Below are 13,676 nucleotides of genomic sequence, written 5' to 3'. Positions count from 1 at the left end.
CGACTTTTCACGTTGTATCACTGAAAGCTCTTATGCTTAAAGTGTAATTAAACTTAAAACAAACAAGGGCTGTTTCCTGGCTGCCCTGGGACGTGCCCAGCCCTGCTGCCCGGCCAGAGGCACCGACCTGTGCCGTGTTCTGGGGCAGAGCGCCGGGTCCCTCCCAGCCAGGGCTGACCCTGCCCACCGTTCATGCTCAGAGCAATTAAAAACCCCAATGCTGGGTGTACTGCCTGGCTATGGGGAGTTAGACTCTTACAAACGAGTAATGCAGTAAGACTCGCTGTCCAACGAGGTGTCTTATTGAAATATCCCAGGCTGGTTTGCTTGTCACAGCTGTCGTTTCAGCCATTTGCACTTACACTGTATTGCTTTCATTACAAAAATAGAAATTTGTGTCCTAAGTGCTGTTACATTACTAATGCTAAATATTTAATTCCCCGGGGTTCTAATTATGGTTGAGCACTGGCAACACTGATTCTACTTTTTAATAACAACTGTAAAAGCAATTTGAGCATTTTTCAATTAATTAAATACATAGTGTACGAGTAACCTCTTGTCATTTTGCCCTCCAGGACCTGAGCTAATTTGCGTGGAATAAAATGTTTTGAAAATTAACTGATATACTGGTCTGATCATTGTTGTTCTATTAAATTATAGCCTGCCAAGTGAGTGGTGCATAATAGTTACATACTGTACTGTTCCTTTATTTATGATGGTGTAGTGCTTTTTGAAAGAAACTTCTCCAGCAGATTTCTGGAGAGGACACTGGAGAGGTTTAATTAGCAGGCAGGAGATGGTCTGTGCACCACGGGCATCATAGACTTACAGTGCAGGGAGACTTCAGCAATGAAAAGCAAAGCCTCTCTCCATTCTCCAGCCCTCATTTTCACCTTCTTTCATAGCTGAAATTAAAAGTGTTAATTAAATGACTTTCTGCTGCATAAACTCCTATGGATTAGTTAGTAGTTTACACTTTAGCACGTGGGAATTGACTCACAATATTAAAGCACATGAGTAGTTCAGAAATGTTTTTGTTTTCAACTTGCAGAACCCAATATGAAAAGATTTGTCCATAAAATGAGTTTGTTGGACTACAAAGACACTTAAAAATACCCAGCCTGCTCATGCAAACAACCAGGCATAAAACTAATTTCTACTGCACACCTTACACAATGCTAAAATTATAAAGTGTATTTTCCATTAACACAGTCCTAGAAGTTTAGAACACCGACACACAACAGCACCTTATGCATGCTGGTGAGGAAAATGAACCTCTTTTCCAAGCCCCACATTAAAGATAATACAAAGTCAACTGGGAAAAATTTAGCAAAAACCCTGAAATTTTGAAAATAGCTTTTCCACATGTTTATTCATAACTGATGAAGAATGTTCTTTCAGCATGTATTTTAACATTGTATTTTATTTTACAGTGTGCAACAATGGTAAGTCAAACTTACTGCTTGAAAAGTGCTTAAGGTCTAAACATTACAAAATATACAGGTGAAAGTTTGCTAGTTTTAGCCAAGTAATTTAACGGCAAGGACAACATTCTACTCTGAAATCATACGAAATAGGGATGATAGGTAAACAAGTCTATTTTTTCAGAACTTGCAAAAGTATCACACATGTGGAACATTGCACTCATCACACTAGTTAAACTGAAACCCAGCCTCAGTTTATGCTGAGTAAGATTCCTTGCTTGCTACCACGACACTCACACAATAAGAACTGTAATTCAAACTAAGCAGGGCTGTATTTCAGTTTAAATAAATAAATAAAATTTAAACCCCCACACTATACTGCAGATTACTTTTGGTACCAAGCAAATGGATATTCTTGATCAGCATTAGAACACTATTTTTTCCCACATAAATACTAAATAGAATATATAATCACTGTCAAATAAAAGTGCTCAGGTCAAGCATTTGTATGTAGGTGTACAAGTACATACATAAAACATACACAAGGACAAAATATGGAGAACATGAGCAATATATTGCAATAACAGCTCTCTTCTTAAAGACAGATTTATATAACAGCATAAAACTTGCAAGTTATCTTTACTACTGTTAAAAGCTCCCCAGTATCTCTAGACGTCTGCCTTCAATAAATCCTGGAAACATTCTGCTCACATACTGAGTTTTAAGGAATGTGCAGCACATGTCAGATTCAATAAAAGCAGTACAGTTCTTTAATTACTGCATTCACCCAGCAGCTGCTTTGACAAAGTATTTTTCTGAACATGTAAAAATGTAAAATACCCCAAAAACAGTCATTTATGTGCAATGACCACTCAGCATCTACAATAATGGATATACTGAAGGACAGAAACCTGAGTTGTGCCAAGTCCATATTTCTCAGTGACTGACTGTAAAGCACTTAGAGTCAGCATTAAGCTTTTAAAACTCTAACCCTAATCAATCGTAAACAAAGAAATAAAGATCTCACAGTTATTTTTTCAATCTTAAACACTAGCACATAACTTTAAACAATTTTTCTGCTTTTTCTGATTTGCACAGCATTCTTCCCAAGTAAAATATATACTTCTGCATGAAAACAGGCTTGCATGTACAAGCTTAAAAATAATAACACCTATTTAAACACATGAGTTAAATATACCTGGCATTTTGGACTTTGGTGGTAATGTATTGATTGCCATAGAGCAGAACACACCCCTGTTGGCCAAAACCAAAGGTGCACATGATTCAGAAATTTGCAAGGAGACAACTTCTCCCCTTCTCCAGACACTTCTGCCCACAAGTCTTTTCATGGTACAGGACAGCAAACACCATCTCCCCAGGCTGTAGGATACTTGGAGAAGTATGACTTGCACACATGTGGTGACAGCATGGCAACAAAAGCCCATTAAAAATAAAAAAGGCAGATAACTGGATACAATCAACTTGCAATCATTTTCTTGTAATGTGTTAGTGAATGGGTGCCAGTTAACTAATCTTAGTAGAGAACAAACCTAATTTATCCACAGCAGGATGTTGTCAGATTATTTTCAACCTAATAATTATCTCTAGCAGAAGGGCAATATTACACTTTGTAGAAGACATTTGATCTGGAAAAAAATGCACATGTGCTGTTTAATTCATATGGATGGAGGGAGGATGGATGAACCAGAGAAACCCACCTAAGCCAAGGAAACACCCTACAGGAGCAAGTGCTCAGGTGAAAGAGGATCTTTGAAAAAGGCATGGCACTAGGCAACAGGAACATTCCCAAATCCCTTCCCAATCCTTTTTTTGAAGATAAGCTTAATTAACTTTAGGTAACTCTTCAGTGGAAGCTGCTATTCTACAGATATTTTCTACACTGAGACTTCTCACTCCCTTCCAAGGATGTCTATGATGACCCAGTCTGACCCCAGGAGTTGTAAAAGCCACAGAAGACTGTGAGGAATTTCTCTACACACCCAGACATTTGTTCTAGCATATACCTCTATAAAAATATTTCATCCTCATCCAAATGATAGAAAATCTAACATTCCCTTTGTAATAATTTCTAATGATTCATCAGTCTTATTAAAAGTTTGCTCCTTAGTTTGTCATAAACTGATTTTTATCTCTGTGTATTGTCAACACATATTGCTTCAAAAATGCTGTGCTATGTCTGCAGTATGCAAACTGTCATATAAAGTAAAGTGTCATGTTACAGATGTAAAGATTATTTTCAGGAATGCACCTTTTATTCAGTCAAGTTAGAACTGAAATTAAAGGAGTTAGAAAATAACCATATAGTGCCACTTAAGAAGCTAAACTATGTTTTGTCCAACATATTTATGGAGAACATATATAGAAATCATGTGTTTATAATAATAAACACACCATTATGATTGGGATTCCTGATAGATTCAGACTGAATGCAGCAATCACCAAAGAGTCAGGAAGTCTACTTGAAACCAACCTACTATTTGGAATATTTGTAAGAGGAAAACCTGCCTTCCTTGAAGTTTTATTTTCTTGTCTTTTTAGCACTACATAAACAGTATGGAAGTTTAACTATAGTATTTGATTGTTTTAATTGCTTGGATGTAAATTTTTACTCATCAGCTTAACATCCATGACAGTGCTCTATGTAAAATGTTATTTTGCACTCCTGGGTTTACTGTGTACTACCACTTAGGCAGGCAGGTAGATTCCTAGGTAATCACAAGTATTTTATTAAATATCTCAATCTTGGTACTACAACTGTCCATTTGAAGATAAAAAGAGTTGTATGAATAATGGGCTGTCTCAGAGAGCTGTGGAGGTTCATTTGCACTTAGTTCATGGTCAGGGGAGACATGTGAGTCGTTGAGGGAGGCACATCACTCCTGAACCCAGCACTGAGAGCTCAGCCATGGCTCAGCCCTGGCTGCTGGAACAGGGCACAGTTCCCACAGCTGGACCACACCTGCCCCTTCCTTACACACCTGGAACATTATTTTCCTCCCTTCCATATGGCCACTGCATATTCCTCATCCTTCACCTTAAGGACAAATAAAAGATAATGGATGACACAACCTGAGCTGGAGGCTCAGCCCTTTCTGTGAGTGTGCTCTTTTCACCTGGCAGTGCCCTGAGAGGAGATGCAAGCAGTGCTGCTGCTCTCAGGTTTCAGACAGATCAGAAAGCCTCTTGTTCTTTGTATGCCCAAGCCAGTTCCAGGAAGGCACCCACACCCCATGGCCTTTGCACAGGGGTCAGTGTTGAAGGAGTTGCTCATTGCATTTACCCAGTATGTCTTTGAGTACTAAAGATTATCCATACCATTCTAATTTTGGCACAGGGAATATCAAGAGCTTGGATGCCTCACTAGACTCCAGCATGTACTGATTCAAAACTGTAGAGAAGCAACAGCAGCCACTCCTGCTAGAGGTGCTCTCCCTTCTCCACTCAAGGCAGCTCTCGTGTCAAAAGCAGTTCTCCTGAGGCATGTGGTGGCTGAGGCAGCCTCTTTGATGAGTAAAGTAAAAAGTGTGTTCTCTAGATAATGGAAACACTTGTACCATTCCCACACTGTGACTAGATACATTTTCCTGAAATAGGTGTCAGTCATGTACACACACTCACACCAGTTCTCTCCCCTCATACTGGCACACACAAGGAGTAAGTCAAAGAGCACGGGTTTATTTTGCAATTTCCAGGATGGCCCTGGAATGTGAATATTATGCATGACAGATCTGCACAGCTTTCTAACACATCCAATTTCTACCACATCCCAGAGATGTAACTGCACCTGCTGAAAAGGCAACACACCAGGGCCAGTCCTCAGCAACACTCTTCCCTTCCCAGACATGACATCTGCAAAGCTGGTCTGTGTATGCCCTGCCCTTTCACCAACATGACCCAGGGTGCTGGATAACTAAGATTTGATAACACCATTAACTCTGGCTGCAGTAAGTCTGGGTGTGCTCAGGGAAACAGCCCAGTTTGCCTCCCCAGCAGGGAGAGAAGGAGCAAGCAAGCGTGCATGAAGCCTCCTCCTTTAACCAGCACAGCTGCTGACAAAGGAGCCTGTATCTCTCGCCTTCTCTGAAGTTAATCCCAGCAGTTTAAAGCAGACTTGTGAAAAAAACCATGAATCTGAAGTTACTCTGAAATGCTACTCCAAGGACACATTAGTTCCACTAGAGTCAAAGTATATGCCAGACGCAATAGGTTGAGTTCTAGTCGAAGAGATTGCACAGAAACTAAGAGCTAATAATTCTTAATTTGGCATAACATGACATTCCCAACAGCTTCTCTCTCTCCTTCCAGTAACTGTATCTTGGCAATGTACATATTAAAAAATCATTGAACAAAAGACATGTGCTGTTGGGAAAAAAAAAAAAAACAAAACCAAAACACCTTTCTTTGTGTTGTGTCATTCCAAAAAACTGAAGACACTTTTACTTAAAGGCAAAATATGATGATCAAAACACAAAGGGGACAAAACCTCATTCATTTCTTATTTGTTTAAGAATTACTAAAAAGAAACATTTTTGCAGGAGGCTAGGGCAACAGTAATTCAGACAATAATAAATTGAGTATTGTTACAATTACTTCTCCATTGAATAAAAGAACTCTGGGAAGAAACTTTTCAAATGGCATTCAACAGACACTCAAACAAATTAACAAAGTATGCAAGTCAAATTACTTAAAAAATAAAGAATTTCCAGCAGTTTACCATAATGACAACATTCTATAGAAAGACACAACAGCTCTTTGTAGCCTAAAAACTGTCAGTTTTATTTTACAAAAATGACTTACAAAAGCATCTTGTCATGACAATCGAGTTTTGAGGAAAAAACAGCCTGTCATTTGATAAACAGATGAAATTAACTATCATTAAAGCCACTTAAGTACTCCTCCTTCCTGTTATCTTCCTCATCTTGGCAGTAACTGATAAGAAGATTTCAGAGAAGCTCAGTCATTGATGGCAGGATCTAGAAAAGAAACAATTTTTCATAGTTATTCACAGCTTCTAGTTGCTGTACTTCACTAACCTGCACTTACTTGGCTTCCTTCTGCCCCTGGCATGAGCACACCTTACACCACAAAAATATCAAGGTGGTTGCAATCCTATGGTGTTAATATTACATACAAAGGTAATAGCAACAAAGTCCTGTTATCCACCAGCTGTGAATTGCTAATACCAACCAGTGCTTTAGCCACAGCACCAGACATTACTCATTATCATGCAGTTCATTACTTATGGGACATGGCTGAGCTCAAGCCTGTAACTTCTGGAAAACATACACTCATCCAGAGGAACATACCAACAAAATAAATGAAGGACCAGATGCAATGGTTACAGCAGAATTAGTTAAGAGGCAAACTACAATTGCCTATTTTCTCCCTCTGTTCCCCCCCAAAAAACATTACCCAAGATTTTGCCTGACTAAGCAAGCAGCTTCAAGAGGAAAGGAGGACATGGACTGGGCAAAGCAGAAGCTCTGAGCCTTGCATATCCAGACTAACCCCAGGAGGTTGTGCTCATGGCAACCCCACTTCCAGCATACAGAGTAATTAATTGTATTCCCACATTAAAGCTACCATGGCACACCTCCACCTTGGCAGATTTCTAGCTGGCTTTAATCCTTTCCACCTTCCACATGCCAGGTTCCTCACACCAACTGGCCCTCAGTGACAGCTGAGTTTTCAATGCCATACAGTACCTTGATGCAAATGGGTTTTGCCCTTTTTTCCACCTTTTGCTAGGCTACACTGCCACTTAGTCACTGCATTGACATAACAACTCCACCTTCTCTACTGCAGTGCAGCTGTACACCCACTGATGTGACAATGGAAGTGAGGGGCTTCATCCCTACAGGAACAGAGCTGCCTTTCAGTTCACAACTTGCATCATTTTCATGCTGAGGACAGAGCATATGGTCCTTCGAAGGGACATCAAAATAAATATGACAGGTCAGTGCAATCATCATACTGAATGAATTCAAATGATGCCATATCTAAAATGAAACGTGTGCACATAATAAAGATTCAAATGACAAAAAAATTCCCCTACCCTTTATCCCTCTCTGAATTATTTATGACTTCTGCAACTCCAGCTGTTGCCACCAGCCCAAGGACACTACTTTCATTTTGGGAATGACACTTCATATTAAAATATAAGTTAACAAAAGAAAAAAACAAAAACAAAAAACAAAACCAAAAAAGAACACCACAGAAAAGCACAATGCATCTTTTCCCAGCTTTTACAAAGGAAAATAATCAACAATCAATTCTGTTCATGTTTCTCAACTTGTTTCCATAATTCCAGACATAGATTTCAACACTCATGCATTAAGTCAGCCATGCCTTTTTAACCATTGCAGTTAAGCAAGAGTCTCACAGCATCTTGGATCCCTCACATATTTTTATAGGGTTATCTCAGTCTCACAGTTCATCATATGCCAATACACCAAAGGCTGCAATACTATCAGCACTACTGGCAGCTTTTAGTACATAAAATGATCATTACAAAAGAATAGAATACTTGCATATACAGAACTGCTTTTGGAAATGCAATAATTTGTCCACAAATTTAAACAAAAAGAAACAACACCTTCAAAGTGTACTTCAGGGCACAAAGAATCGGTGTCAAGTAATCATGACATTTAGATGAGCAAATTCTGCATTGTGCTGTCTGCCCACTTGTAGACTGCTCTGATTTGGGTTCCATCACATATTAGTTCTTAGATTTCAAATAAGCAATTTGACAATGGGAAGGAGGCAGCATGGAGAAGGCTTAGCCAGTAAGCACAGTTTCCATCACCTACATCAACATGCTCTCTCACTATAAACTAAACTTGTTTTAGTTGGCTGGTCTGTAGAGCAGATAGATAACACAGAGGCTGAGTAAGTAGAAAAAATATTTCAAAATCCACCACTGTTTTTGGTTGCTACTTTATTCATCATGGAATCAAGATCTGAATTGGTACACAAAACCACCCACGACAAGAACATACTGAGGCACTGTGCTCACTGTGAAATTAACTGAAATGGGTAAAAATTTACAAGTTGCCAAGAGCTGAGAAACATACAGCCCCTAAATATTAGACTTTCATGACTGACCAATAGGCTCATCTCTACCATAAATTATATTATTCTGTTCTCTACCCATGATCTTAATTTCACAGCATTTTCTATTTTTACTTTTACCTAACTGAACAGCAATTGGGCTTATGTGCTGCTCCTGGGAGATCCCAAATGCCACAAAAACTTTTAACCAATTAATTATTTAGTATTTTTTTCTTTGTCTGAGGTTTTTATTTTCTCCTCCATAGTCCACCTGAAAGTGAACTAACAATTGTCACAGTTCTAACACAGAGAGATGAATAAACCGTAGAGCTTCCAAGACACCATCATCAGACATCTCTAGCATCATCCACAAATAAAAATAAAAAACCAAGAATGCACCATTTGGCTTTAGTGCCAATCACATGGTTCAGGCCCAAGCTGGAATGCCAGTATTCAATAAACAAACTGATTTTTGGGAAAGCAGCAAAGCCACAGTTGTTGCCTCTCTTGTAAGTGAAAAATGCCAATGGCTTGCAAGCAGAGCCTACTTTGGTTTCACTGCCAGCAGTACCTCCAGCAGTATCTGCTGTTACTCAGTTTGGTACCATGAGCTCATGCAGTGTTATTCAGGAAAAGGAGATGTTGTTAAAACAAACATTTATTTGCCCTTCAGTCTACACCAGAGCTGGCACCCAGCCCTGAACAGTCTCGCTCTTCCTTGCTACTGTGGGAAAACTATCCAACAAGAATCCTCCCCTTCATCTCCTGCTGTTGGCCAAAGAAACAAAAAGGTACAAAAACAAAGAACAGGCAGAGAACTTGAGGTGTGTAAAATGCCACTAAGCAGGAAGTTCAACATAGTAACATTTGTAGATCTCCTGTAACATTTACAAGAGTCCCAAATTCTTCTGTCATCACAGATATATATTTCAGTTTATTACTGCCTCAACATTAATAATTCTCCAATATTTTGGAATTGCAGGTGCTATGCACAAACCCTCAAAACTGCAATTTGTAACTCATTCAAATATGAATCACACTTTTTTTCTGAAAACTAACAAATTAAAAACAGGAAGATATCTCACATTCCAGAGTTGCCATTTAACTCTCAATGTCACAGGTTCTCAAGTGCCTCCTGAAATAGTTTCTAGCTGTGCTAAAGGAATGACATTTGGAAAAAAAATCACCTGTGTGCTGATAGGAAAACATCCTTCTGAAGATTTTCACCAGCTAGTTGGATGTAATTGAACTTAGTCCTCAGAAAATAAGGAAAGTCGTCTTCATGCCCAAACAGGCTCACTAAATGCTTCTGGCTATGACATTATTTCATAATTGACACATTATACACAAACACCAAGAAAATATCTTTCTGTCTATGTTGGGATTACACAGCTATTTATACCCAGTGCTTCTGCAGAGCCTTCCCAATGCTGCACGATGCTCTTGAATACAAATGACCAATTGATCCTTTCACATGACAGGGTGGGGTTTGTTTTTTTAGCGTTCAATACTTCTAATGTTAAAAAAAAATTGTACCTCAACATGATCTTTAGTCTAATCCTTACCCTGAACAATTGAAGTACATTCGTATTAATCTATTAGATGCTTTTCCACACTGCACCTATGGCACTGCATAAATTACTGTAATTTAAATGAATTACTGCTTGAGAATTCTCATTTGGTGAGAAACATGCAGTGCTATATGTTATGGAAAGAAAAATGTGCATTATGGTAACTAAGTTTTATATCACAGTATATCTAGGTGCTCATAAACCAGCCATTCTAAACTGTTGAAGGACAAGAATATTAGACTGATCACACAGAACACACATCAGAATGTCAAGAAGTCAGTAATGTGAAATTTAATCTACAGTTTATTTAGATATATTTCCATGCCCATATTCAGAATCCACATTAAAAATGCCACTAGTCTAGCTGAAGAATATTACTGAAAAAAACATTTACACCCATAGTAATTCTGTCTCTGCCCTGGATAACTTGCATTTTCCTCTTTAAGCGTTTGATCTACTGAAATACACTGAAGAAAAAAGAACTTGGAGGGGAAAAAAATAGAAAAAAGAAACAGAAAAAAACCCTGAAGTTCTTTTGTTACGTTACTCCACATATTACCAATGTTTAAGGATGACTTGTTTAAGACTGCACATTTCAACTACCTAACAGTAAAGAATGAAAAGCTTCTTGCTACAAGCTAAAAAGAAAGTCTTTACCATGCTCCTTGAAGAGCTCATTTTCACATTACTCAGGCTTCATTATGCTGAATCAATATTCGTTTAGTCACTGGGTTATTGACATATTTTAAAATAAAAGTATACCCTTCAGCTACTGCACTCATTACGGGTAATTTGTCTTGTCAGGGAGCAGGGAATATTATCCCAGTCTTTCAGGGGCTGACAGCCCATGGAAATACCTCCCCTTGGTTACAACTGTAAATAATTTTAAGGTAAAATATTGAAAAATCAATGACTGTTTCCTGCAATCTGTCACAAACAAATCAATCATAATCTGCACAGCCAGAGAGTATGATTTGAAGGAGATGAGAGCAGATGTAATTCTTGGCTGGAATCTCTCATTTCGAAATCACTTCACATAATGGTGTCATCATTTAAACACTTAGCAGTCACTGCAACTGCCACTCATAACATCTAGTAGGACAAAACCACAAGGAAGAGGAGGAGAAATGCCACTGCTGTTACGTAAACAAACACTTTATTTCAATGGTTGCAACATTAGCAAATTTCACAGATATAACAATAAGGCTCGCCTCTCCACAACCGTCCAAGGTGCTTTTCCTTCTCAGTGGAAGACTGCCTATAAATTAGCCTCTCAAAATGCAAAGCACTTTAAATTTTAAAACCAAGCTACGCTTCACAAAAGGTGAGAAATAATATCTGGTACTAATACCACTTCTAAAAATATTTTTATTCACTCCAAATTGCTCATAACAGAATTATGCATCAAATTCTTAAGAGATTAAGAAAGGAGAATTATCTGAGGTACCTTTGTCTTTTTAAGAGCAATAAGGCTTTCAATGCTTCTTTGTCCTCTACATATTACATTTCACATCTAATTTTCATTAAGCACACACTGACTCAACTTTAGGGTAGGAACCACTGCAGAGTACAAGGGGAAATCAAGTCATAACCTACATAAATTAATTGCTAATATATTTTCAACTTGCATTCAAAGATTAAATGTTGTATATGGAATTATATCTATATAAAGGATCAATTTACACATAAAGAATTAACTACTGCACTCAGAATGTTATAAACTGACCTTTGTAAATGTGAATAAATTGTGTAAAACTAATCTATTTTTATAGAGTAATTAATGTTTAGACGAGAATTATTTCCTCATATGTCCCCTCACCATTTTTACCCCAACACTACAATGTTTAAAAGAATTCTCTGCAGATACATCAGAATAAAACTGTGCAACTTCAACCTTAGGCCTAAGCCTGCATTTCTTGCACAAACAAAATTTACAAATGCTCATGGAGTGTTTCCCTCTGGAGTCTATAATTTGAGCTCTTAATCTTTAATGTGCAGAGCCCGTTATCACATACTCATTTTAATCACATTAACCTTAGCAACTCCTAATTCTGAATATTTATCTTACAACTGTGAGACTAAGAAAAAAATGCAACCAAAAAGATGAAATTATTTCTTCTTTTCTTGAAAAAAATCCCTTAATACTGTTTTTAAAAATGAAAGAATAGGGCATATTGTACATCTAAGTAAACCTCTCCAAGGTTTGCCTTCCTTTAAAGCAGGCTTTAAGTCTCTTTATCTTCTACATGGAAAACATACATTTCTAACTCTTTATTGATATACATCAAAACCACTATTGTTTGTAACAGCTGGACAGATTCCCTTTCTTAGCAAAATAAATTATTTTTTAAAAAAAGAAACTGAAGTCTTAGACCAGAAGAAGCAGTTAGTGCCTTAGAGGCTAACTGAGTGTAAATACCAGCCATGAAGAGAATCAGCTCATTGTGGGGAAAGGCCACTCCACAGCGAAGGGAAGCGGGAAGAGGCAGTGGGTGAGGAATCGCTAAAATCCAGAGCAGCTCCTAGAAACCAGCTGCAGTTCCCCACTCTCTCCCTGGATGAGATCTATAATGAAGCTATCCAATAGACAGCCTCAGGCTCCTCAGGCCTTTTAAACCTGCCCCCTGGCCCAGCACACTGCTCACCAGGCTGAGCCATTGTGCAGGGAGGCGCGCGGTGCCTACGGAACGTGCCGGCAGCTTCCCCCAGCGCCGCTCCCCTGAGCCAGCTCCTCATTTCTTGTGACAATCACCTAATTAGGTGGGTCAAGAATTGCAGAAGATAGAAGAGATTCATTCTTCCTCACATGCCAGTTCTCCTATTTATAAAAATGGCTCTTCCACTCCATTGTAAGGCACTTAATAAATGTTAATAATAATTAAGTCAGTCACATCTCCCAGACAACAGTGTCAGATCTTTCTCTGCAGTATTTCAGAACTATTTGGTTCAGGAGGGAGCTCCCACAAGCTCCAGACAGAAAAGAAGTCATGAATTCCATCCTTCAGTGCAAGAGGTCACAGAGGGCTGTGCCACAGCAGACACTTCACAAGCCCTGAGGAGCAAGAGCAGCACATGCTGCTGCACTACACATCTTACTGGGTCAGCACCATGAGTGCAATTTCCTGCTGGACAAAGCATTAAGATGCTCTAACAGCTAGCAGAACTGTGAGGTCTTTCTAGTTAAGAAGCTAAACTAGATTCAATTTCTTAAACAAAAAGATATTTTTCTTTATTCCATCTTGATCAAGAAAGAAAAGAACTACTGGTTATGGAAAGAACTGAAAAAATAAAGACCCTGGCTTAAAAAAGGTTACTAGCATTTCCTCTACTGCCCTCTTTCTCCACTCACAATGTTCATTTAAGTCACTGGCATACATTCATCTATTTAATGCAGCTCCACATGATCACCAAACAATATAGCAATGCCATATTACATCATGCAACATTATTGATATGACACTATTCTACCTAATGAAGTTTATAAACTCTTCACGTCTGGGCATTACAGAAAGATGAAGAATCCTGCTTTGAAATAGCTCCTGCCTTCCAATTCTACCCTTCCCTTCTTCAGCATTGCTGAGACCATCTCACTGAGCTCATCTGGAGAGGA

The 13,676-nt window shown here is 38.5% G+C and overlaps 1 protein-coding gene across 5 annotated transcripts in view; it reads right to left on the bottom strand.

Annotated features, from left to right (window-relative positions):
• Window positions 1–5,100: 5,100 nt before the first annotated feature.
• Window positions 5,101–13,676, bottom strand: part of LOC306807113 (uncharacterized protein) — a 237,198-nt gene continuing 228,622 nt past the window's right edge. For 4 of the 5 annotated variants that reach the window (XR_013775633.1, XR_013775634.1, XM_079316405.1 and 1 more), the window contains 2 exons: window positions 13,535–13,666; window positions 5,101–6,418 (listed from right to left, as the gene is read on the bottom strand). Coding sequence is in view for 2 of the 5 variants with exons in the window: in XM_079316403.1 (XP_079172529.1) it covers window positions 13,634–13,666 (33 nt within the window). In the remaining 3 variants the exon portion in view is untranslated. The remainder of the gene's footprint in view (window positions 6,419–13,534; window positions 13,667–13,676) is intronic. The other variant, XM_079316404.1, reaches the window with a different exon arrangement.

The sequence above is a fragment of the Erithacus rubecula genome (assembly GCF_903797595.1).
Source record: "Erithacus rubecula genome assembly, chromosome: 12".
NCBI classification, from domain to species: Eukaryota; Metazoa; Chordata; class Aves; order Passeriformes; family Muscicapidae; genus Erithacus; species Erithacus rubecula.
Note: the sequence above shows the minus strand (reverse complement) of the source record. Positions and strands in the feature narration are given on the sequence as shown.